This window comes from Rhipicephalus microplus, chromosome 4 (assembly GCF_043290135.1).
Source record: "Rhipicephalus microplus isolate Deutch F79 chromosome 4, USDA_Rmic, whole genome shotgun sequence".
Lineage (NCBI taxonomy): Eukaryota > Metazoa > Arthropoda > Arachnida > Ixodida > Ixodidae > Rhipicephalus > Rhipicephalus microplus.
In genome coordinates, this window is record NC_134703.1 from 141,400,172 (window position 1) to 141,423,459 (window position 23,288).

The 23,288-nt window shown below is 45.7% G+C and overlaps 1 protein-coding gene across 3 annotated transcripts in view; it reads right to left on the minus strand.

Annotated features, from left to right (window-relative positions):
* LOC119171474 (uncharacterized) overlaps positions 1-23,288 on the minus strand; it is a 168,251-nt gene that overhangs the window by 8,018 nt on the left and 136,945 nt on the right. For all 3 annotated transcript variants that reach the window (XM_075893688.1, XM_075893689.1, XM_075893690.1), the window contains 4 exons: positions 15,983-16,328; positions 5,640-6,083; positions 3,995-4,174; positions 983-1,426 (listed from right to left, as the gene is read on the minus strand). In XM_075893688.1, coding sequence (XP_075749803.1) covers positions 983-1,426; positions 3,995-4,174; positions 5,640-6,083; positions 15,983-16,328 — 1,414 coding nt within the window. The remainder of the gene's footprint in view (positions 1-982; positions 1,427-3,994; positions 4,175-5,639; positions 6,084-15,982; positions 16,329-23,288) is intronic.

Consider the following 23,288-nt stretch of genomic DNA (forward strand, 5'->3'; position numbering starts at 1 on the left):
CATGCTGCGGCAAAGGCTACATTTCAGGCTCTGCTACTGCCGCTTATGTATTCGACTCGAGTAAATGTTGGTGCTCACATAGAGATAAAAAATGTGGCAGAGGTGGAGTCTTAATACTGGTTTTGGACCTAAAATCTGAGCAGAAAGCCAGAAAAAACAAACGCCGAAGATCTTTACCTTTAGAAATTTCATATTTTTCTGTTTTTTGACATCTATGAGACAGATTTAGAACTCCCCACTCTAAGCGAGAACAGCCTTGTAATCTACATCAGCTGGGCGAACATTTTTGCTCAAATGGGAAAAAAAACTGGAGAAAATAGCATTTTTGCCTTTCACATATAACACATTGGTTGCATTAAACAATGTACTAACATAATTCGACCACTGTATTGCCACACTCTTGATAAGACAATAAAATACTACCCTCCAAGCACTTCATCAACCTAGAAAAAAAGAAACACTTTTATAGAGCTATATCTTAACAATATGTTTACGAATTCCCACCAACTTATTTCCCAGTAATTTCACTTCGATGTATTAAAGATTATTGGAGAAATATTTGAGAAATATTCGACAAGTGTTCTACTCGATTTGTACTCACATTTCAATATTCAGATTCATTTCACACCCAAAATTTTGCCATTTTAAGTGCAAGTAGTATGAATCACCGAGCTGGTAATTAGTGTCATTTATGTGGCCTTGACTGTATACGGTTGAACCCCTTTGTAGGAGGCACACATCTGGGAGCAATTCTCGTCTCCAATATAAGACGTCTCTTATAAGCAAGACACGAAATATGCATTTTCGTATCCACCCTACTTGCAGGCGCATTGGCGTCTCTTATACCCATTTGTCTTTTACACCGTCTCTTATAGAGGGGTATAAATGAAAGACTGTATAAATCTTTACCATCAACAAAGCTTATCGATCTCCAAGGCCACTATCGTCCCCCACTTGAGGCCCTCATTAGCATTCAACTCACCTAGAAGCGAGTCATCTGGATCATCGCTCATTTCCCTGTCACCGTCAACGGGGTCTTCAGCACTCTGCGCCTCAACTTCTTTCACCAAGTCCCCAACAGTCTTTTTCTTTCCTGGCTCCGTTTGCAGGGTCTCCGATCCAGCACTGGCATCAGCAGTACCAGACGAAGCAACATAAATGCTACTCATATTACCAGCTCGGGAAGGTTGCCAATGCAATTGCTGCTGTTTTGGTTGCTGGTTTGAAGGGGGCTGCTGCGTTGGCTCGGGCATGCCATTGTGAGCTGGCTGGCCTTCTCCTGACACAGAGCCACCCACCCCGCTCTGTTGCTGCGATGTGCACTGTGCAGGGAAGGCGCCATTCCGGATAAGGTGCCCTTCCTTGAACAAGAGAGCACCGTCACGACCTCCGCAAGATTTAGGTTGGAACATTGCTGGTATGGGCCCTGCATATAAGGGAAGAGGTTAATTCAGCTCAAGAGCACATAAAAGAAAATAACACTGTCCCTAATTGCAATAACAATAGTTCCCTGAAAGGGGTTACGAAGCAAAAACATAAACACTCCAGAATTTAATGGTGCTAATGGTCTCCTGTGCTCAAAACAAACATCCTATTTTTTAGGCATGAAATGACCAACAAAACTCTTGAGAGCTTTTTACTAAGTTGCAAATGATACAGCAAAAAAAGGCAAATATTGCACAGTAAGCCAAATGAGTGTCATAATGTTCCATGTTCCTAACAAATGTGAAAATATGACTTGGAAACCAAGTGGCCCATATGGGCGCGATGAGACACGCAGCATTGGTGGAACTCCCCTACACTAATTGGTCTTAGTAGGCTTGTACAAATAGTGAATATTAAGTTCGAAGCAAATAGGGGCTTGGATACAATAATTCCGAATGAAATTCGAATGGTATGTATGACATGTAAAAAAATGAAAATATTTATGACCTGGCTAACCTGCACAATTATTTTTCAAAATTAACATAGGGCTTTATGCATATGAAATTTATTTTTTTTGTTCAAAAGAAGTCGAAACAACTTTGAGTAGTACTACGAATTGAAGTTTCGGTAGAATACGAGTGATAACCTGTAAATACTTTACATTTTAAAATTTATTATACTTGGAGCATATAAGCCTCCAAAATAATTTTTTAAGTTTAATAAAATAATGAATTGAATTGAGGTTAATATGGTAATTTATTGGAGCCCTGCAACACTGTTTCAAGTAGCCATGGAATGGATTTACGAAACAAGCTTATAGTCTCACGAATTTACTTAAGGATACGTCCAGTACGAGCGGAGTTGCAAATATTTGTTGCACGCTGCAATTGCATTCTCTCTTCTCGCCTCGACGAAAGCACTGGAAGCTAAGCAGGCAGGGATAGCACGGGTAAAAAAAACCCATCCCACACATCTAGTTACGTTGACAATTTTTTTCTCTCTCTTTCCTTTCTACGAATACGCAACCTCTCCGTGTGATCGTGCACATACGCGTGAACAAGTGACCCTGTCCTTCTTCTGTTTTCTGCCAAGCACGCTCCACACTGCAGTGTGAAGGTGCGGCTCGGCAACATTCTATAAAAAAGTGCTGCCTCGTCAAGGTTGAAAATGTCGCTCCCTGCTGAGCGCATGTGTCAAGAGACGTGCCACAGGGTTGCTTGACAAAGTTTATTTGTCTCTGCGCTGAGACTTCACGCACTTCACGTTCGTAGAAAGCGTCGAAGTAGTCGTAAGCACGGATAGATAAGAAAAAAAATGACAGCATATCCACGGGGTGAACGATGGAGAGTGGGGCAAAGCATCCATCCGTCCATTCGTTCTTGCTTCTGTCCATTCGTGCGTCTGTCTGTGTGACTGTCCATGCGTCCATCCGCCCGTCTGTGTGTGCATCTATTCGTGCGTCCACACGTCCATTCGTGCGTCCATTCCTGCGTGCGTCTATTCCTGCGTGCGTCCATGCATCCGCCTCTGCGTCCGTCCAAGCGTCCATTCGTCCGTGCAGCCATTCGTGCATCCGTCCATGCATCTGTCTGTGTGTCCGTTCGCCCATCTAGTCAACACTCCAAGTACTACCATTTCGCATCTTTTCATCACATATTCCGCATATAAAAGCACCTCCATCCAGGAGACATTCCAAAGAATAAACGAGAGGTGGCACACGCACACTTTCTTACGGCTTGCTCTTCTGGTCTACTTCACACCTTTAACCACCTCAAGTTCATGGTATATACTAGTTGACTGTATTCATGGCACTGCTGCCCAACGCCCGCTAAACCTTTCTAAAACCAAGGAGGTTACGCCCAGCGAGTATAACGTAGAAACCCTTTCTTGTCAGATAGTGCTCAATGTACATGCCAAAGGATGCTAATGGGGAATGAGAGATGGGAGAATACGACTTTTAGTTAACACGCACGCTGTGAATTTTTTATTGTTCAACAGCGCACAGGAGAAATCTCCCACTGGCACCACCTTGAAGGTAAATGTGTAAGACATGTTACGCACTACTACGAGGGATGAACGAAGTCGCTTTAAGAAGCTTCGCCCCTAAAAAAAACTGACAGACTTCAGGCGTGGCAGTGTCACGCGAGTCTTGTGGTGGAATTTTCCAGTGGTGGAATTTTTATTACACTACCGGTCAAGATATCTAGTTATCCGCAATCCGACCCAAAACTACTTCGAAAGAAAGCAAATATACATGGTACAAATAGCAAAATGTTCAGTGCCATTTTTCAAGATACCTGAGTTTGAGTTAACAAGGTATTACTGTCTAAAGCATATACCCTTCCAAAGACACACACTGGCAGTGGTAGAGCCTGCAGGGTGAATTTCTCATTTAAATTACACCACCCAGGACACCACTCTGCGTGTCCACATATGTATAAAAGCAATGACCACCTTTACATTATGTCCTCTATAAAATGTGCGCACTATGGCCAGAAAACTAAAGAGACGTCAAATCCCCATAAAAAAAATAACAAAGGCGTCATACTATGAACCTTGCCACCCTCACCTTGAGTCTGATCTCCGTCCCTCGAGTCTGTTTCTAGGCACCCGACTGCTTCCGGGACATCCTCTTCGACATCCAACTCCAGGGACTTGTCGAGGAGGTTGTCTTTTTCGCCTTCACCCACAAAGGCTCGATCCTGGTCCGCGTCAACATACTCGAGTATGTTGAAGCTGTCTCTAAGACCTGATTGCCAAAAAGGAACATAAGCAAAAATAAGGCAAATTAAAGAAAGTTCTCTAAGCCGAAAAAAGACGCTGTACCTTAAGACCCTTTCATTCGTTTTGAATAAATATCTATTTTGAACAAATGTGCAGAGTTGATATGTCCTCGCGTGACGCTTGAAAGAGTGCAATAACTTTTTTAGCATAGTGTGTACTTTCTAAAATATTAGACATTCAATGAATTGTTTTCGGAAGCAACATTTGTGGCTTGCTGCATAGAATAGCCAGCGGTGGTGGTTGCTTCAAAAGCTCACCTTTACTACAAAGAAGGGGGAATATTCGAAATTTCAAGAATTTTTCCAATAGCGTTTAATCTAACAGAGTGTATTTCATTCGCACCAGAATTTCACTATTCCGCATTCCTAAAAAAAAACACAGTCAACATCCAATTCACACTGGCTCCTTCAGATTTTCAATATGCTTCACTCCATCACACTTTCATGCTGCGGCAAAGGCTGCCATTCAGGCTCTGCTTTTGTCGCTTATGTATTCGACTCGAGAAAATGTTGGTGCTAACATAAAAATAAAAAAATGTGACAGAAGTGGAGTCTCAATACCGGTTTTGGACCTAAAATCTGAGCAGGAAGCCAGAAAAAACAAATGCCGAAGATCTTTACTATTCGAAATTTCACATTTTTCTGTATTTTGACATCTATGAGGCCGATTTGGAGCTTCGCACTCTAAGCGAGAACACCCTTGTAATCCACATCAGCTGGGCGTCCATTTAAGCTAAAATAGGATGAAAACAGGAGAAAATAGCATCTTTGCCATTCACATATAACACATTGGTTGCATTAAACCATGTACTAACATAATTCAGCGTCTGTATTGCCACACTCTTGATAAGACAATGAAATATTACCCTGCAAGCGCTTCATCAACCTAGAAAAAAAGAAACACTTTCAAAGAGCTATATCTTAAGAATATGCTCACAAACTGTCTCCAGCTTATTTCCCAGTAATTTCACTCAGTCGTATTAGGAAATTATTACAGAAATATTTGAGAAATATTCGACAAGTGTTCTACTCGATTTGTACTCACATTTCAATATTCAGACACATTTCGCACCCAAAATTTTGCCATTTTCAGTGAAAGTAGCATGAATCACCGAGCTGGTAATTAGTGTCATTATATGTGGCCTTGACTGTATACTGTTGAACCCCTTTGTAGGAGGCACACACCTGGGAGCAAATCTCGTCTCCAATATGAGACGTCTCTGATAAGGGAGACAGCACATAAGCATTTTCCTATCCACCCTACTTGAATGCAGACGCATCGATGTCTCTTATACCCATTTGTCTTTTCCACAGTCTTTTATAAAGGGGTATAAATGAAAAACTGTATAAATCTTTACCATCAACAAAGTTTATCGGTCTCCAAGGCCACTACAGCCCCCTACTTGAGGCCCTCATTAGAATTCAACTCACCCAGAAGCGAGTCATCTAGATTATCGCTCATTTCGCTGCCACTGTCATCGGGGCCTTCAGCACTCTGCGCCTCCACTTCTTTCACCAAGTCCCCAACAGTCTTTTTCTTTCCTGGCTCCGTTTGCAGGGTCTCCGATCCAGCACTGGCATCAGCAGAACCAGACGATGCAGCATAAATGCTACTCTTATTACCAGCTCGGGCAGGTTGCCGATGCCATTGCTGCTGTTGTGGTTGCTGGTTTGAAGGGGGCTGCTGGGTTGGCTCGGGCATGCCATTGTGAGCTGGCTGGCCTTTTCCTGACACAGAGCCACCCGCCACGCTCTGTTGCTGCGATGTGCACTGTGCAGGGAAGGCGCCATTCTGGATAAGGTGCCCTTCCTTGAACAAGAGAGCACCGTCAGGACCTCCGGAAGATTTAGGTTGGAACATTGCTGGTGTGGGCCCTGTAGATAAGGGAACAGGTTAATTCAGCTCAGGAGTACATAAAAGAAAATAACACTGTCCCTAATTGCTAGTTTCCTCAAAGAGGTTATGGAGCAGGAACATAAAGCAGTCCTGAATTTATAGCTGCTAATGACCTCCTGCAGGTAAAATAGACATCCCATTTTTTTAGGCATCAAAAGAGCAACACAACTCTTGAGAGCTTTTTATTAGGTTGCAAATGAAACAGTAAGAAAAATCAAACTTTGCATAGTAAGCCTAATGGGCGTCATAATGTTCCGAACAAATGTGAAAATATGACACGGAAACCGAGTGGCCCATATGGTTGCGACAAAATACAGTAAAAGCTACTTAATAGCCTATTTACCTTCTTCAATAATTTGAACTTGGACACACGTGATCCATTTAGAAATCGGCAAGCACCTTCCCGAAAGCTCATATACACAAACTTTTACTGCATGCATACAGTTGAAACTCGATTCTATGAAAACCAAACTTACGAACTTCCTGATTTAATGAACAAATACAGATTCCCTTGCAGTTGCCAATAGGCTTAATGCTTATACGACCTCGAAATCACAAAACAAAGCCCACCACCAAGTCAGATTTAAAGAAGCATGTTGGAAAAATATGTATAGAAAAAGTTTTATTCCAAATTTATAGAGTCTAGAATGCCTGGTAGCACGCTGTCAGCATAGGAACAGTACAATCGATGCAGCAGAAGCAATTTTGTTTGGTTTTCACGAAACGACTGTGCAAAGGTGGCTAAAAAACGAAGTTTCTATGTTTCGTGCGTCAGCGGACGCTTTTCATCAGGAAAAATGGGCAAAGAACATAAAACAAGAAGAGAAAGTGCTGGACAAGACATGGGTTGACTGTTTTCACCATTGTGATGATCGCTTCACTGTGAGGACATATGAAGGGCTTGTAGACATTGGCCATTAATCTTTGATATTTTCTGAACATACCGTAAAATTCCTAGCAAGTGCCCTCCTTCCCTTCCAATGAAGTCGAAATTGCCGGGAAAGTGTTGGGGGGGGGGGCTATCATGGAACGGTACCAAAATTCAAAGATGTTGGCAAAATTCAATCAGCAGCAGGCAAATCGTGAAGTGTCGCCGGGCACATCCAGTATTTGCAATCGATATAGTGCTTCTGCCGACCACGTTGTTGATCCTGTTGGCAGGGTTGTCTATTCGCATCGTCTGATCCATGTTAGGCATGTTATAAAGGTGTAGCTGTTGCGTCGTTACGACGAGTTCGCCGAAGACCGAAAGGCACTCGCTGCCTCCAAAAGTTCCTAGACCGTCTTCTGGTTCTCGTTTGTAGTGCGGCGAAGTGGATCACTGAACCGCTTTTTCCAGCGATTTATATAATGACTGGAGGCTACGAAGTTTTCCAACTGCATGTTGTTGCCAAGTTTGATGACCTCTTCAGAAGGAATCCAGTTGCTGGCGGGACTTCTTGCACTTCTTTCATGCTAAAATACAGTAGACCAAAAAAGTTAGCAGACCACGAGAGCACGTGCCAAGCTGCCTGTCAGTGCCACCTGGCACTGCGCTATCTACCATCGACCGCAGTGCTGGGTCAAAATTTGGTCTTCTTGTTATTCAATGGCATTTAAAGTTTTATTGCTATGTAGCACATTATTAGATCGCAGTTTTCATGCAAAGCGCTCTTCTGCAGTATGACCATTACACTGGTGTTTTCATAGCAGGACCAAAGCTATCAAGAAGCGCCTCGAACGGCCTTCCATTTTGTGGCATCGGAGACTAACATCATCATCACCAGCAAGAAGCGCGGCTTGCCGGTCTCGGAATGCTCGTGCTGTGTGGAAGCTCGGGCTCGTTGAAGCTCTGCCTGACCTGGAATAAACGGGGTGCCACCTATGTTCTGTTGAGTAAGTGTGTGTGTTGTAACAGTGGCGACAAGGACAACGAGGACTTCGTCCAGTCCTGGACCTGCAGAGCCATGAGCGTGGGACGGCGACCAATGTTTGAGCGAAGGTGGTCAACGTTCTGAGTTTGCCTTGAAGCCTACTTCGAAGCGCAAGACATCACGAACATGATGAAGCAACGAGCAGTGTTAGTGGCCTCACTACCAGACAGCGCGATTCAAGTGCTCCAGGGACGTTGCCATCTGAAGCAAATCAATGCACTCAACTACGACAATGTCGTTAATTACCTCCAGGAGTACTACGCCTTGAAAGTCAACGAAATAACGGCAAGTTATGTTTCTTTTAATCGATCACAACTGAATTTATTGCTGAAATAAGGTGGCTGGCAGAAAAATGCAATTTCGGATCGTCACTTGACCGCATGCTACGAGATCGAATCGTGTGTGGAGTCTTAGATGAAGATGTGAGACAACATTTGCTGACTCCCAGGAACCTGACGCTAACGGAAGCAGACGATTTCGTTATTACAGCTCAGACCGCGAATGCTATAAGCATGCAATATACCGATCAGAGTAGCATCCAATTCGTGCGTCAGAATAGGCCACGAAAAGGGCAATCGAAGGCCCAAGGCATGACACCTTGCCATAGGTGTGGCAGTGAAGCTCACTTGAACGAGCAGCGCTATCACATCCATATGGTCTGCCACCGATGCGGTAAACGAGAACACGTCGCTTGAATGTGCCTAGAACAAACCCAGCCAAAGCCCTGTGGCACTTACGTCCTGTCGGCAGCAGCTGACGATAGCTCGTAAGATGAGAAGAAGTTCTATCCTATAGGGGCTCATAAAACGAGTACTGGTCGCATGGTTAAGCCAATTTTCAAGGAAATCACTTGGGATGGTGTGCCGCTTTCCATGTTGATCCATACGGGGTCACCTGTTAGCATTATTTCAATGAGCCTGTTTAAGCAGAATCAAAGCAGATGGCCACCTCTAAGCAACACCACTCGCAAATTGTCATGTTTTTTGGGAGAACTTCTAGTGGTTGGAGAAGTGCAGATGAAAACGACCTGAGAGGGGCATGAAGTACAGGGCACCCTGGTTATTGTCGACACACTTGGACCAGTGTTATGTGGAAGGAATACCATCAAGGCGTCTAACAATTGTGGAGTGGCCATGTTGAGGCCAAAGGTCATTGCGAACCTCAACACGCGCAATGAAGACCGCACGAGCCAGAAACTTAACACTTTGCTCAAGGAGTTCGAAGATGTGTTTGTGTTGGGTTTAGGACTTTATAAAGGTCCACCTGTGACAAAGCTTATCTTGAAGGAAAATGCCACGCCCCTCTTTTTCAAAGCAAGTACAGTGCCATATGCTTTGACAACCAAGGTGTCTGACGCTTTGGACGGATCGGTTGTCGACGGTGTGATATCACGTGTTATGCCTGCAGAATGGGCAACGCCAGTGGTTCCAGTTGTTAAGACTGTTGGGTTCATTCGACTGTGTCGAGATTTTCACCTGACAGCGAACACGGCCACAGTGACTGAACAGTACTCACTGCCCCGAGTGGATGACATCTTCGCACGACTGAATGGTGGTCAAGTACTTAGTACACTGGATTTGACTCAAGCGTATAACCAGCTGCCCGTGGACGACGAGGCCAAGAAGCTGACAGTCATAAACACTCACAAGGGTCTATTCTGCTTCAATAGGCTTCCTTTTGGGATTAGCTCAGTTCCGGCCATCTTCCAGAGGCATATGGATTCCTCATTCAAAGATCTGGATTTACAAGCCTAACTGGATGACATCAGAGTGGCTGAGAAGCGCAATGACACTTCATTGTTAAAGCAAGTCTTGTTGCGCTTACTGGATTATGGTCTCCCGCTAAACATCAAGAAATTCAAATTCAGAAAAAAAGGAGTCACCTTCCTTGGACATGGAGTGGATGCTAATGGGCTCAGATCGAAGGGCGACAACATTAAAAGCAGTTCTTCAAGCACCGGTCCCCAAGTCAGTGAGCGAACTGAAGTTTTTCTTGGGCTTAATCAACTACCGATCCTTTCCACAGTCCTAGTGCCATTATACAATCTGCTACATAAAGGAGCTACGTGGAAATGACAGCAGTTACATGAGGAAGCAGTTCGAACGGTTAAGCAGGCTATACAAAGGTCAAAGTTTTTGACACCCTTTGACCCTGACAAACCTTTGAAATTAGAATGTGACGCTTTCCCGTAGGAGTGGGGGCAATACTTTCCCATCGCATCAATGGCGAAGACTATCCGATTCATTTTGGCTCCGGAACTTTGTCCAAAGTGAAACGAAACTACTCCCAGCTAGAAAAGGAAGCATTCGCCCTGTTATTCGGCGAGATGCAATTTAAGGACTATTATATGGCAATCAGGTTGATTAAGTGACTGACCATAAACCACTGACAGGTTTGTTTAACCCAGGAAAAGCCATTCCTCCCATGGCTCCGGCAAGAATTCAGTGGTGGGCTCTTCTCTTGGACAATTTTAGTTACACATTGCAGTATCGCAGGGAAACCGGAACCTCAAATGTTGATGCCTTAAGTCGCCTGCCATTGCCGAACACACTACACGATACCAGCACAGAAAATCCGCCAGAGTACCGTATTTACTCGATTCTACCGTGCCCTCGATTGTAACGCGCACCCGGTTTCCACGACGGAAAAAAAAAAAAGTAAGACATTGATTGCAACGCGCACCCATTTTTCTCGTTGGCCCGCACGATCACACCACTCGGAAAAACGACTCTTTTCAGAAGCGTCTTCCGTTTAAATATGAGGTACGGGGGAAGCTTGTGCCTGTCTGATGTGCAACGGAGCATGGCCATCACTCTAGTTTTACCGTGGCTCGATGTCAGCACGGGAACTTGCTTCGCCCCCTTCTTCTCGACGGTTGTGGTGCCAGGCATGTCGAAGTAAAGAGGCGTCTGATCGGCATTCCCGATTTGCCCAAGCAGGTAGCCGTTGTTGTGCCGCAAGTTTAGGACGAACCTCTGAAAACTGTTAAGCTTTTCTTTGTACTCCTCTGGCAAGTTTTGGCCTATGCCCGTTCGCTTTCGGAGGGAAAAACCTAAATTTAGTCAGCCTAAAGCCTAAAGTTAGTTAGCCAGCACCTGCTCGCTTTGAACTGGCTCAGTGTTAGCCCTTTTTCTAAAGCTAACTGCATAGCCTGCACTTGGAGCAGTTCTGTCCTCACGGGCCTCTGTGCCGCTCGCTGCTCAAGCACATACTCGGCGAGCAGCTCTTCAATTTGCGGAAACCAACCCTGCTGTGGTCCACTGAAGCCTTTGCATGAATCTTTGCTGCCGACAATCTTCTGCTTTTGTTTCTGCCAGTCCCGCATGCACATTTCGGAAACTCCGAACGACCGCGATGCGGCCCGATTTACGACCGTTTCGGCACACGCGAAGACTTTTCTTTTAAAAGCGGCATCGTGGTGCACTCGTCGAGTTTTTCGAGTCGGCCCTTCCATGCCGTCGATGCTGATGAACTACAAGATTACAAACTCCTCAGCACACGTACAAAGTGCCACACATGGGAAACACATAGGCAGAAATGGCCGACACGCCATGCAGACGCACGTAGGGGGCGGCCATTTCGGAAATGCCGATGGATATAGAATATCCGTATTCATTTTTTTTCGAACTCGATTCTAACGTGCATGCGATTTATGAACTCGCTTAACCGGAAAAAAGGTGCGCATTAGATTCGAGTATTTACGGTATGTCCTATACCCGAAATGCTTGGAAAAAGAAGCGATTAATGTCAGCAATTGGGCACAATTAGTAGAAGTGGATCCTTTGCTGCAGTAAATTAAATTCTGGATTAAGAAAGGCTGGCCAAAATTATTGTCTGAAGAGCAGAGCTGCTTCCGGCTATACTTCAGCAAGAAGGCTGAGGTCACTTACTACCAAAACTTGATCTACTGGGGACACCACATCGTGCTTCTCACGGCTCTAAATCGATGCATTTTGGACTTGCTTCATGAAACAAACCCAGGCATGGCGACCATGAAGAACATTCCAAAATTCCTGTTTTGGTTTCTGGGTATAGACAGTGAGATTGAGTGACTGGTGCGTAGATGTACTGCTTGTACACAGACTACGGGGATGCCTCCAGCGCCAGCACCTGTACCATGGCTCACGATGGGAGAGAAATGGAGCCAGTTGCACGCCGACTATGCAGGTCCCATTGAAGGACACATGGTATTGATAGTTGTAGATGCCGAAACGAAGTGGATGAAGGCTGCAGTTCAAACGAAATCTGCAACAGCAGAAGTGACAGTGGAGGCCCTGAGGGCAGTGTTTGTGAAAGTCAGTCTACAACACACTGTTGCGACGGACAATGGACCTCAGTTCACGGGTTTCCAATTCATCAGTTTCCTAGCGAAGAACCAAGTAAAACACTTGACGACAGCGCCCTATTGTCCTCAATCAAATGGTTTAGCAAAGCGAGCCGTAAGAACGTTGAAGGAAGGCTTGCAGAAAAACAAAAAAATTCCGCTACAAACTCGACTTTCAAGATTTCTGTTCTGTTACCACTGCACTCCAGTGAAGGAGGGCAAGTCTCCAGCGGTGCTCTTGTAGGGGTATCAAATATGAACGAAACTCGACGGCATTATGCCGACCACAGGTGCTGTTAAAGCAAAGCCGTGCAATGAACGAGAATAGCGATGGCCGGTAGGACAGCGTGTTTGGACACAAACGTTCCGGCCACGAAAAAGGGGGATACCAAGTATCGTGCGGGACCATCAGGGCAAGCGCATGGTCACTGTGGTCACGACTGAGGGAACGAAATGACGGCATTTTGACGAAGTGCGACCGCAGGACGTTCCAGTTGAGGAATCGTGCGACACCGACACGCCATCGGCCAGTCAAGAACTTTCGGGTGAAAACACAAGAGATTCGCTGATTCCGGTAACTCGACCTTTGCGGCGCTCAACGTGTAAGCGTCGCACTCCTGATCGTTTGAACCTTTAAGAAGAGAAAAAGGTGTGGCATTGGAGACTAACATCGTCATCACCAGAAAGAAGCGCGGCTCGCCGGCCTCGGAACGCTCGCGCTGCTCGGGAGCTCGAATTCGCCGAAGCTCTAGCTGACCTAAAACAAACCACCTGCCACCTATGTTCTGCTGAGTGAGTGTCGTGCATTGTAACACGTTGGCTAGGTGTCACTTTATGATCAAGATAGTGACTGATAACAGTTCTTCTCATAAACTGCTCTCGAGGCCGAAGCGTGAATATGCAGATGCCAACATGCACTTTGCAGTCAAAAGTGTACGATTAAAATTGTTTGTACGCAGTCAGAAAAGAAACGGGTCATTTATCAAGGGAGGGATGCTTTTCGGGCGCTGCAGCACTGTCGACTGCCGCTGACGTTGCGGAAGTGTCGCGAAGACGCTTTTGGGCATGCGCTCAAGTGGTCCGTAAACTTTTGTGGTCAACTGTCGTCCAAGAGCACACCGTCCACGTGCTGAATGAACACAGGTGCGCTGTTACTGAGCTTCCATCGAAGTTCTGTCTTCCCGTAACTTAGCTGCAGTAATTTATCGAAATTCTTCTCCCATTCCCATATCTGCTTCTGGTTGAACTTGAAATGTCGAGACGTCTAGTGCGCATTCTTTCTATTTTTTTTTGATGCCATCGAATAACCTCTATTTTCCTCGCCACTGCGTATAACTGCTTAGGTATAGCTGACCTTTCACCGCAAACACGAAGCAACAAATGGCACAGAGCATGTGTGGAGCAATCGGGCTGAAGTGCGAAGCGGAATCAGATTGGATTGGATTTATGGCAGCCAGCAAGACCAAAAAAGAAAAAGAAGAAAGAAACTCGGAGGACCCTACAACTTCGCCTTTAGGAGTGGAACGTGAGAAGGATATCCCGTCTTTAGTTTGTACTTCAAACATCAAGTGCATAAAACCCTTTCAAACTTGCAATATATATGCACCCACTACGTGGCCTTATAAGAATAGGCCCAGTAGCATGTGCGCCTTTTGTACTTGGTGATCGGCTTTAAACCAGGAAGCCATTGTGAAAAAAGCATGTTCCGACTCTCGCTGGCAATGGGCACTTATACAACACATAATATTTCATGTCGCATTGTGAAGCATGAATAAAGGACGCATGTGTTTGTGAAGCATGAAAGCTACTTTCACTGCATTTCTAAGCAGGGGAAGTTCTTTTCACTGTTTTCACAAGCAGAGGCGTGGCAGTGTGGTAGAACATTCACTTGCCATGCAAACGACCCTGATTCGATCCCCACTCAGAACAAAGACATTTTCATCATTTATTTTATCTGCATCGTTCTCGATTTTTCGTTCAGGCATAAGATGATAATTTTTCGCTCACAATCAATAACGCCGACACCGACATTACTGCGAAACGAGCCTTGTAACGCTTTCGGATTAAAACACAATATCTGTAGAAAAATCCCCGGAAACTTTTTTTGTCAACAGGATTGGCAGGCCACTGTTGCCTGTACGCATTGTTGCGATGTAGTGGAAAGGGGGTGAGGGGGCTTGCATTTGTAGGGGTGCATGCTCGGAATTTTATGATAGTTAACAATCTAGCATACAGCAACTTAGCGAAGCCATCTAGCAGCAGTAACTCAACAGCAGAGATCATATTTAGGTGCACTCTATGGGCCATCAGACATTTGAAAACAAAAGGCAGCATGCGTTACAAGCCTAATTCATGAACTCTTGGGTGAAGGAAACCGGACTGTTTCCTGCTTCAGCTGTGCTTGAAGACAGATGCATCTTTGACAGCAAAGGTTGTGTTGAAACAAGAAGTGAAAGCCATTTTGTTTTTTATGGTGCTGGCCATGTCGTCAGGAAGGCACTTAAAAGATTCCCGTGCCCCACATGTGCGTCTGCCTTAGGCATTTCACTTCTTCAACAGAAACAAATGAGAGCGCCCAAATGAGGAGCAAATTTGGCCTAGAGGGGGCTTACTGTAGCACTCTAAACAATTGATTGTAATGTTGAAGATTGTGTTTAATTACTATGTTCTTCAGTGGAAGTTAACTACATGTTGAATGAATACAATCATTTTTATAGAGTTTTTGCAAGGGCATGACTTCCAAAGAATTGGCTGTGGCAAACATGGTCAAGATTCCCAAGAGTTTAACCAGGCTTCACTTCTTCACCAAAGCCTTCAACAAAGAGAAGTCTACTCAAAGCGAGAAAAGCTTCTCAAAATGAGACGCTGGCACTGACCTCTGAACTGCAGTGGCCAACTATTGAATTCAATAAAAATGTCACTTTTAGGCTCCTTTCCATTCACTATGCTGTTTTGTCATTGTGCCTCTGGATTGGAAGTCATACGTTCGTTTCTAACCTCAGGGCCAAATTTCAATTGTTCTTATTCAGCGATACTATTTCCCGCTTACAAGACATTTTTTTTCCTGGAAGCCTGAAATAGCTTATATTGCCGCAATCACTTGCCGCAATTATATTGCCGCAATCACGCAATAATCAAGGAGAGCCGTCAGAATGTTAGAAATAAGAGTCAATAATACGCCATCTAATGTATCATAAAAGTGGCTCTACAACTCAAATAGTGGGACGCAAAAACGATTGTGAACGTGCAGATAACTTTCTTAATAATGCATACAGAAAATGCACTTTGGGCTACCACTTGTAAGTGGGTGAAAAAACACACACTCTGGGCAACAGGGCCAGAGCCCCACCTGGGCGCCATGATAGCATAAGATTTCAACAGCGCCGACTCGTTCCCAAAACTAGTCAAACACTTCTAACTTCTCCAGTAGGACTACGATCACGCAAGCATGTAGCTTCACGAGTATTCACATAAGTTCCCAACAACACTGGGTCGGTGGTGTTTGATTTCATACCTTGCTATGGTGATGAGACTGGCAAAGGCAAGTAAAGAGCACAAGCAAATGTTTGCAAAGTAAAATGCTTGTGTAACATTGCCCCCTCCTTAAGGCAAGAAAACCTCTAGTAGACTCGAGGATCACCTTGCATGTGCTGTAGCGGAATGCCAAAGTGTTGTGCCTGCAAGTGGTTCAGTTGAGGTCGCATGGCCTCCAGCAAGCTATGGTCGTGCGGTGAGCCCTGCTTGTCTGGATGGAGTTGCTGAGCCAGCTGTTGCTGCAGCTGCAATCGTTGCTGTGGCAGTAACAGTTGCTGCGCCTGCAACAGCTGTTGCTGCAGCTGCAATCGTTGCTGTGGCAGTAACAGTTGCTGCGCCTGCAACAGCTGTTGCTGCAGCTGCAATCGTTGCTGTGGCAGTAACAGTTGCTGCGCCTGCAACTGCTGCCGCTGCTGCAGCATTGGTGGACTTCCCAGTACTCCTGTAAAAGCCTGTAAAAGTGTTTCTAGTATGACTATGTGCTGAAGAGTTAACAATACATTGTCTGATTGTTATCACTGTTGGAGTAACTACTGCATACAGTAGCAGATGGGTTCCACCTTTTTTCCACAATTTTGATTGGGTGCAGCCTTTCCATGAAAGTGCGCAATATTTGTTAAATTTTCTATTCACGCATATAAAACCTTATTTATTCATACTATAAAAAGCTCACAGATAGTGCCCTGTGACGAAGCCACAGAACACCCATCACCATCTGGTGGCTCCCACAAAAAGCGCCGTATGCAAGACGTGACAATTATGGCATTTTCTGGCGGGAATCATTTTATGTTTTTATTGTTTGCAAAGTCTGGTCTGCCAGGTTGAGGGCAGTGGTCTTTACCACGGTGTAAGAAGTAGTAGCTTAGGTGATTGAACGGCGCGCGCTGGGCGAGGGCCACTGCGGCACGCTTAGAGTTCTCCTTTCTCCGCTCGTCAAGAGAGGGCGCTAGAAACTTGTGCCCGCTCACTCGCTTCGCGCTCTCAGACAGCACTAGCCGTTTGCAGCTTTGTTCACGGCACGTTGTTGCTGCTCGCCGGGTGTTGTCAAAGCATTGTTCATTTGTCTGCCAGGTAGCTCCCAACCTTCGAACTTTTTCATGAGCCTGCATAATGGGAAAGTGCTTCGTACCGTTTTGTAACACCGGTTACAAGTCTTGCAAAGAAAAGTTCTCGCTTTTCAAGCCGCCGAACGATGAAGCAAGACTGGAAGCATGGAGACGAGCCATTCCTCGTAAGGACCGCGTGCTCCAAAGAACGGATCGCGTTTGTGAGAAGCATTTCGCTTCCCGTTTTATCCTGAAGACGTGGTCTGCGGGAATTGACGGCCATGTGCTGATGTCTGGAACAAGAAGAGCGGGCCTTTCAAAAGACGCTGTGCCGTCAATTTTCGAAGGGGCGCCAAGCTACCTGTCCAGAAAGATTAAAAGCCCTCGAAAGCAAGTGAAACGGCTAGCGCTTCCTGTGGCTGCTTCGGTGAGTAGCTGTAACAACAATAGCAGCAACTTGCCAACGACAGCTAGCCACATAGAAGTCTCCCCAGCGGACAATATGGAAACGTCGTCTGACGACAGCTGTTGTGTGACTAAGACTGGTGAGAGTAACTCATGTGACTCAGTGTTCGAACGGCTTTTCAGTGCAGTATCTTGCGTTAGCCTGCCACAGCCATCATGGGCGGCGCATCTCATCAACTTAGCTGGAGTGAGGGACGTCGTGTTTATTGACGCTGCGGTTGCGCATAGGACAAGCGACGGATCGTCGGTGCTGTTTAACAGGAAGGCTCTGCATGTCAAAAGCAACATGGAAGTCCAAGTCTACATCTTAGACAAGTTGATCGACTCTGCTGCAATAGGGGTAAGTCCCTTCGCCACATCTGCCCTTGAAGTTGAATCCATGCTCAAAGTTGTTGACGGCATAGATGTGTGTAGGGGAGGGCCTAGTTTAAAGGACTTCCCTGATGTGTCCCCTGAATGTGCCTTTGTGGACTGTCAAAAAAGCTGGAGACACAACAAATGTCTCTTGGTGACACCTGGAGGTGCTATCTGTCGCCTGTGTTCGGGCCTCGTTGACACCCTTAGAATACATGCTGATCGCCGAGCTGCGCGAGCCAAGCAGGGAATACCTCTCAAGCGTTTCAGGTTATCGGTGGTGCCCACCCAACAACAGAAGCTTTCTGCTTTGCGGCATGCACGATCAGCTGTTCAGCGGTCACGAGCACGACTGGCCAAGCGCAACAAGCTGTTATTGGAGCAGTTGCAAGCAGCGATGAAAGAGCTAACAGATTTGCAGGAGCAAGATATCAAGGAGAAGCTAAAGGGATTTGATATACCGCCAGCACAGCTTCTTTTGATAGAAGAATGTGTATCAGTCGCAAGGTGCGCATCAAAAACAAGCAGGCGATACACAGACGATTGGATCTTGTTGTGCCTCTTGCTGCACATACGGAGCCCGGCCACCTACTCTTTCTTGAGAAACAACGATATACTGCCTTTGCCGTGCGTTACCACAGTGCGAAAGTACATAAGCATGGTTGGTCCGAAGTGCGGTTTCGACGACAACTTCTTCAAAGCCCTCAAGATAAAAGTTGCCGGAAAGACCGCATTCCAGCGGCGGGGAATCCTGATCTTGGACGAAATTCAAGTAAGAAAGGAAATGGCTGTCAACTCGCAGACAATGACGTACACTGGCCTTGTTGATCAAGGAGAGAAAAATAATCAGAGCAAGGAACTCGCAGATCATGGCCTCGTCTTTGCATTTGCTCCGTTTGGTGAAACCTACCTACAGCCAGTAGCCGTGTTTGCGTCAAAAGGACCAACTAAGGGGACGCTGCTTTCGCAACTCCTGATCCAGTGCATCGTGCACCTAGAAAAAGCCGGCTTGTTCGTAGACGGAGTAGTGTGTGATGGTGCATCCACCAATCGCGCGATGTGGAAGCAGCTCGGCATTACTGGTGCACTTGGCCACGTCCGTAATTCCTTTGAGCACCCAATGGACAGCTCTAGAAATGTTTATGTGCTGTCTGATACGCCTCACATTTTCAAGTGCATCAGAAACAGGCTACTGGACAAGAAGGTTCTTAAAAAAGACGGCAAACTGATAAAATGGTCGTGCTACGATGCCCTGTACGTTGCAGACAACGAGAACAAAGCAGAGCTAAAGGTGTGCCCTAAAATAACATTCAACCACATCAACCCTTCCAAAATGCTGAGGATGAGGGTGAAGCTTGCCACGCAGATATTTAGCAACTCCGTAGCCAAAGGTATTCTTTTCTATGCAAAGAGAGGCGCGTCTCGTCTGACCAATGTTGAGCCGACGGTCGAGTTCACACTTTTTTTAAATGACCTGTTTGACGCTTTAAACCGACGTTTTCCAGCAGAAGGCTTAAAACTAGAAGGCAGAGATTTTTGTGTTTTAGAATCTGCATCCGCGTGGCTGGACTCATGGGAGCAACAGGTCGTGAGCGGGGAAATTCATAAGGACCTTTTTCTGACGCAGTCGACTGCAGAAGGCCTACGCGTAACCCTGAAATCAGTGCGGGAGCTGTCAATTTACCTGCTGAAGGACTGTGACTTCAAGTATGTATTGACGGCGAAGATGAACCAAGACCCGCTGGAGCGCTTCTTTGGAATAATCAGGCAAGCTGGTGGGCAAAATGAGCACCCGACGTTTCCCACGTTCCTACAGCTGTACCGTATGCTCAGCTTATATTCTTTGGTAAAACCACCAAAGTTTGGGAATTGCACGCTGCCTGATAAAAGACAAGCAGCCGTTGTGACTTTGTCTGATATCAGGGAAATATATAAAGGTTCTGCCGCGCAACGCACAGGAAAGTTGGATGAACTAAAGCGAAAGCTTGACGGGCTCATCGACGAAGGAAGCTGGGAGTGCGATGATGTCTTCGATTTCGACGACCCTGACACAGACGCAACAGTAGTTGAGTGCATTGTCTACTACGTTACAGGTTTTGTGTCCAGAAAACTTCGCAATGGAACAACCTGTTCCATTTGCAAGAACGCTCTTCAAGGAAAACAAGGTCTCGCAAGCGTGCCCGAAGCTGATCTCGTGAACTGTAAAACCCGGGGCTGGCTCACGCATCCAAATATGCACCTCTTTGACTTTTTCAAGTACACCGAGGAACAGTTTGCCAAGTATGCAGGGGACAGGGATGCATACGACAAAACTACTGATGCCGTGTTGGAGAATTTCCACTTCACATTTCCTTGCGGTACGCACAAAGAAGAAATGCTTGCGAAGTTGCTACACTACTATATCTGCCTACGTATGCGTCAGTACTGTAGGCAATTGAAGAATAGACATGAAAAAAAGAGCCACGACTTGCGAAAAATGGCAAAGCTTGTGTGAGCACGACCGCTACACGGACTCAATGCGACTTTCTTTGCTTATATGCGTTTCATGAACTTCTTTTATCGGACATATTGTGTGTCCTCTTGTGTGATCGATTTCATGTCTGAAAATTCTAAAAGTCAGTAAATAAATGGTATATGTGTCCTGATGTGAAGTTATGCTACGTATTGTCACGTAGTGATGACGGCAGTCCGACGGTCAGGAAGAGAACCAAAACGCTTCTAAAAGAAAGTGTTCATTAGGCGGACTAGCGCCAACTAAGAACCGTACAACTCGGGGCCGGCGACAGCAACAAACGTGCACGGCGGTCGTCGAAGAACAGAGTGCTTGGTGCTTTAGGCCGTGCTCAATTTAAAAGCCGTAAAAAACTTTCGAGATAAGCGCCCGCAAGTAACGACAAGAATGTGGAACAATGTCGAAGACACTGTTCCAGTTTCTTGTAGTTACTTTTAGGACATCTCGTATCGCGCACAAAAGTGATAAAGTCTTGTGGCGGTAACTTTCAACGCGAACGATCCATGGCCTATCCCCCGAGGTGCGTTGCACCATAGGTCAGAGGAACACGTACAAAACAAACAGTACAAAGCTTTCGCGGCAATATAAGCGGAATAGCAAGGAGAGATGCCCCTGGCTTTTGAACCAGTGGCGCCAGGTACAGCTGATGAAAAAACAGCACATACGTCACTAAAAAAAAACAAAAAAAAAAACGTTAAGTTGTGTAATCATGCGATTGCGACAAAGCGTGGTCGCACCAGAACCTGTTCCATGATGCCATAGCTTAATGTCGATTCCAACGTACTGCTCAGGCCTCGGTTTACGTTATTAAGAAAAATTAATCAGTTATATGCAGTCTCCAGCCAAAGTGAACCGCACATCGCCAATCGTTCCTGGGCAACCCATTGTGAACAATAAGTCAACGACTAGGCCTCATAATACGTAAAAACCGCTCGTAGGTCCTTGACAGCGCTTCGGTTGCCCTCGGCAGAGCGGTCCTACACCGCGAACGGGACGCAAGCGCACGGCATGCGGGAGGCAGAGCCAAAGGGCATTAGCACGGTGTAAGAAGTAGCTACTACTTCTTACACCGTGGGCATTAGAGTGCCTCGATGCGCGCGAGCGCGCGGGCATCAAGGCACCCTAAAGGGCATTAGTTTCGCGCGCCATCTGTTGGCGCTATCTGGAAGCAGAACCTTACCGCGGCGCGCCCAGCGAGCGCGCTCGCTCACCTAAGCTACTTCTTACACCGTGGTCTTTACACATGTCCTTAGCCAAGTATGTACAGTATACTGTAGAATGAAAGCGTCCCTTAGTAGCCTCCGTTTTGCTTTGACGTTCGCAACAGCGAACAACTCATTTTTTTTTGTGACCATAATGCACTGTGAAAGAGCAAGTTGCATTGAGCACCGTAGAGGCATTGGACCAACTTCCGCAGCTCATTTATCATCACAAATACCACCAGAACAGCTCTAGGTAAAAATGTAGAAGAGTTTATTTAAGAGTGCAAATTGTAGGAACTTTTATTTAACAGTGCGGTCGTGATCTCTGGCGTGCGTGATATCTTGATAAGCATTAGTCCACCTTCACTGCGAAGAGACTGTGTGAAAAGAGCACTTCTGCTTGAAATGGCCGTATTCGCTTACCCGAACATCTTGTATGAATTCTGTGGTATCGGATCTAAAAGAGTTGGCTGCCACCCTTACTTTGTATAACATTACGATTTGTTGCTATCGCACTCATTGCATTGTACTTAACACGACGTTATGTTGTTGCCAGAGCTAACCAGCTAATTGCTAAGGCTTTGGTCTCACGAACTCGCAGTGCGGCGCAAGACAGAAGCGCATGACGTGTGGACCTACAAAGTTTCGTGGTATTCATCGCGATTTCGGAGAGTTTCAATCAGCACCTAATCTGACATCCCCTCAGTAGTGAATACATGACTGTCCGCACAACAAAAAAAGTAAAGATGAACATCATTGGGGGCCACACCATCCACATGTTGTGGAAGCATGTACGCGAATACGGTGTCGAAAACGAAGAGCGAACGACATGATACCGCGGAAGACTATTCAGTAAAGCGTCCTTCATACGCAGTGTGGCACTGCCAATGCAAAAGTACTTTTCCTTTTTTGTTGTTTTTGGTTCGGAGGGAGAAAGAGACCACGTCGGCGCACGCGCTCACGATGAAAAAAATGGCAGCAACGCTGGCTCGTGGGGCGCAGGTCCGCCTGCCTGACTCACGCACACCCGCGTGTAATAATGAGCGCTCACTCTCGCCTGGGAGTCCGCGGAAGCACGAGTGCGCCGTATGCGTCGCCTCCGCTTCGTCTTCGGCAGGGCAACCCCTGGAAGATGCATGCTCGTGCCAGAATGACAAAATCTGGGGCAAAATTCCTATATTGTTCGTGGCGAAAATTTTTTATATCAAGGTTGCCTCTCGCCGTTACTGTGTTACATAGAAGTTGAAAATACATGTGCTCCTATGGAGTAATGACGGTGAATTTAAAAAATTTGTTATATCGAGGAATCTGTTATGTTGAGGTTGTTTATAAGCAGGTTTAACTGTATCGCTAATGTGAGAGTGCACTGAAAGTCATTTGTCTCAGAACAGAATACCACCCTCACTACACAACCATCAGAACGTTAAGCACGACCGCTCCTCAAGATGGCCTGGAATTAAATGCAATGGTCACATTGAGAACGGAGTGGCAGGATGACCAAAGCTGCGGCTTTCATATTCATCAGGCAAATGCAGCTGTCTTGACACAGGAGGCATTCACGTAGTTTTTTTGTGCTTTCAATATTTCAGCATTCAGCTTATTAGAACATTTTTTTCCCAGTCGCATAAAATCCATATTAACTAGCTTTTAATGTACAACGCTATAATGCAGGCGACAGATCTGTTAATCTATTGTGAAAAAAAAAATCATGCGAATTCCGCAGCCAAACCTTACTAATAAATAAAATGCATATGATACTATTGGGTTCAACACAAGTGCTAGGTCATTGCACAGTCACGTTTCAGCTCTGTCTTGGGTAGTCATTATGATATT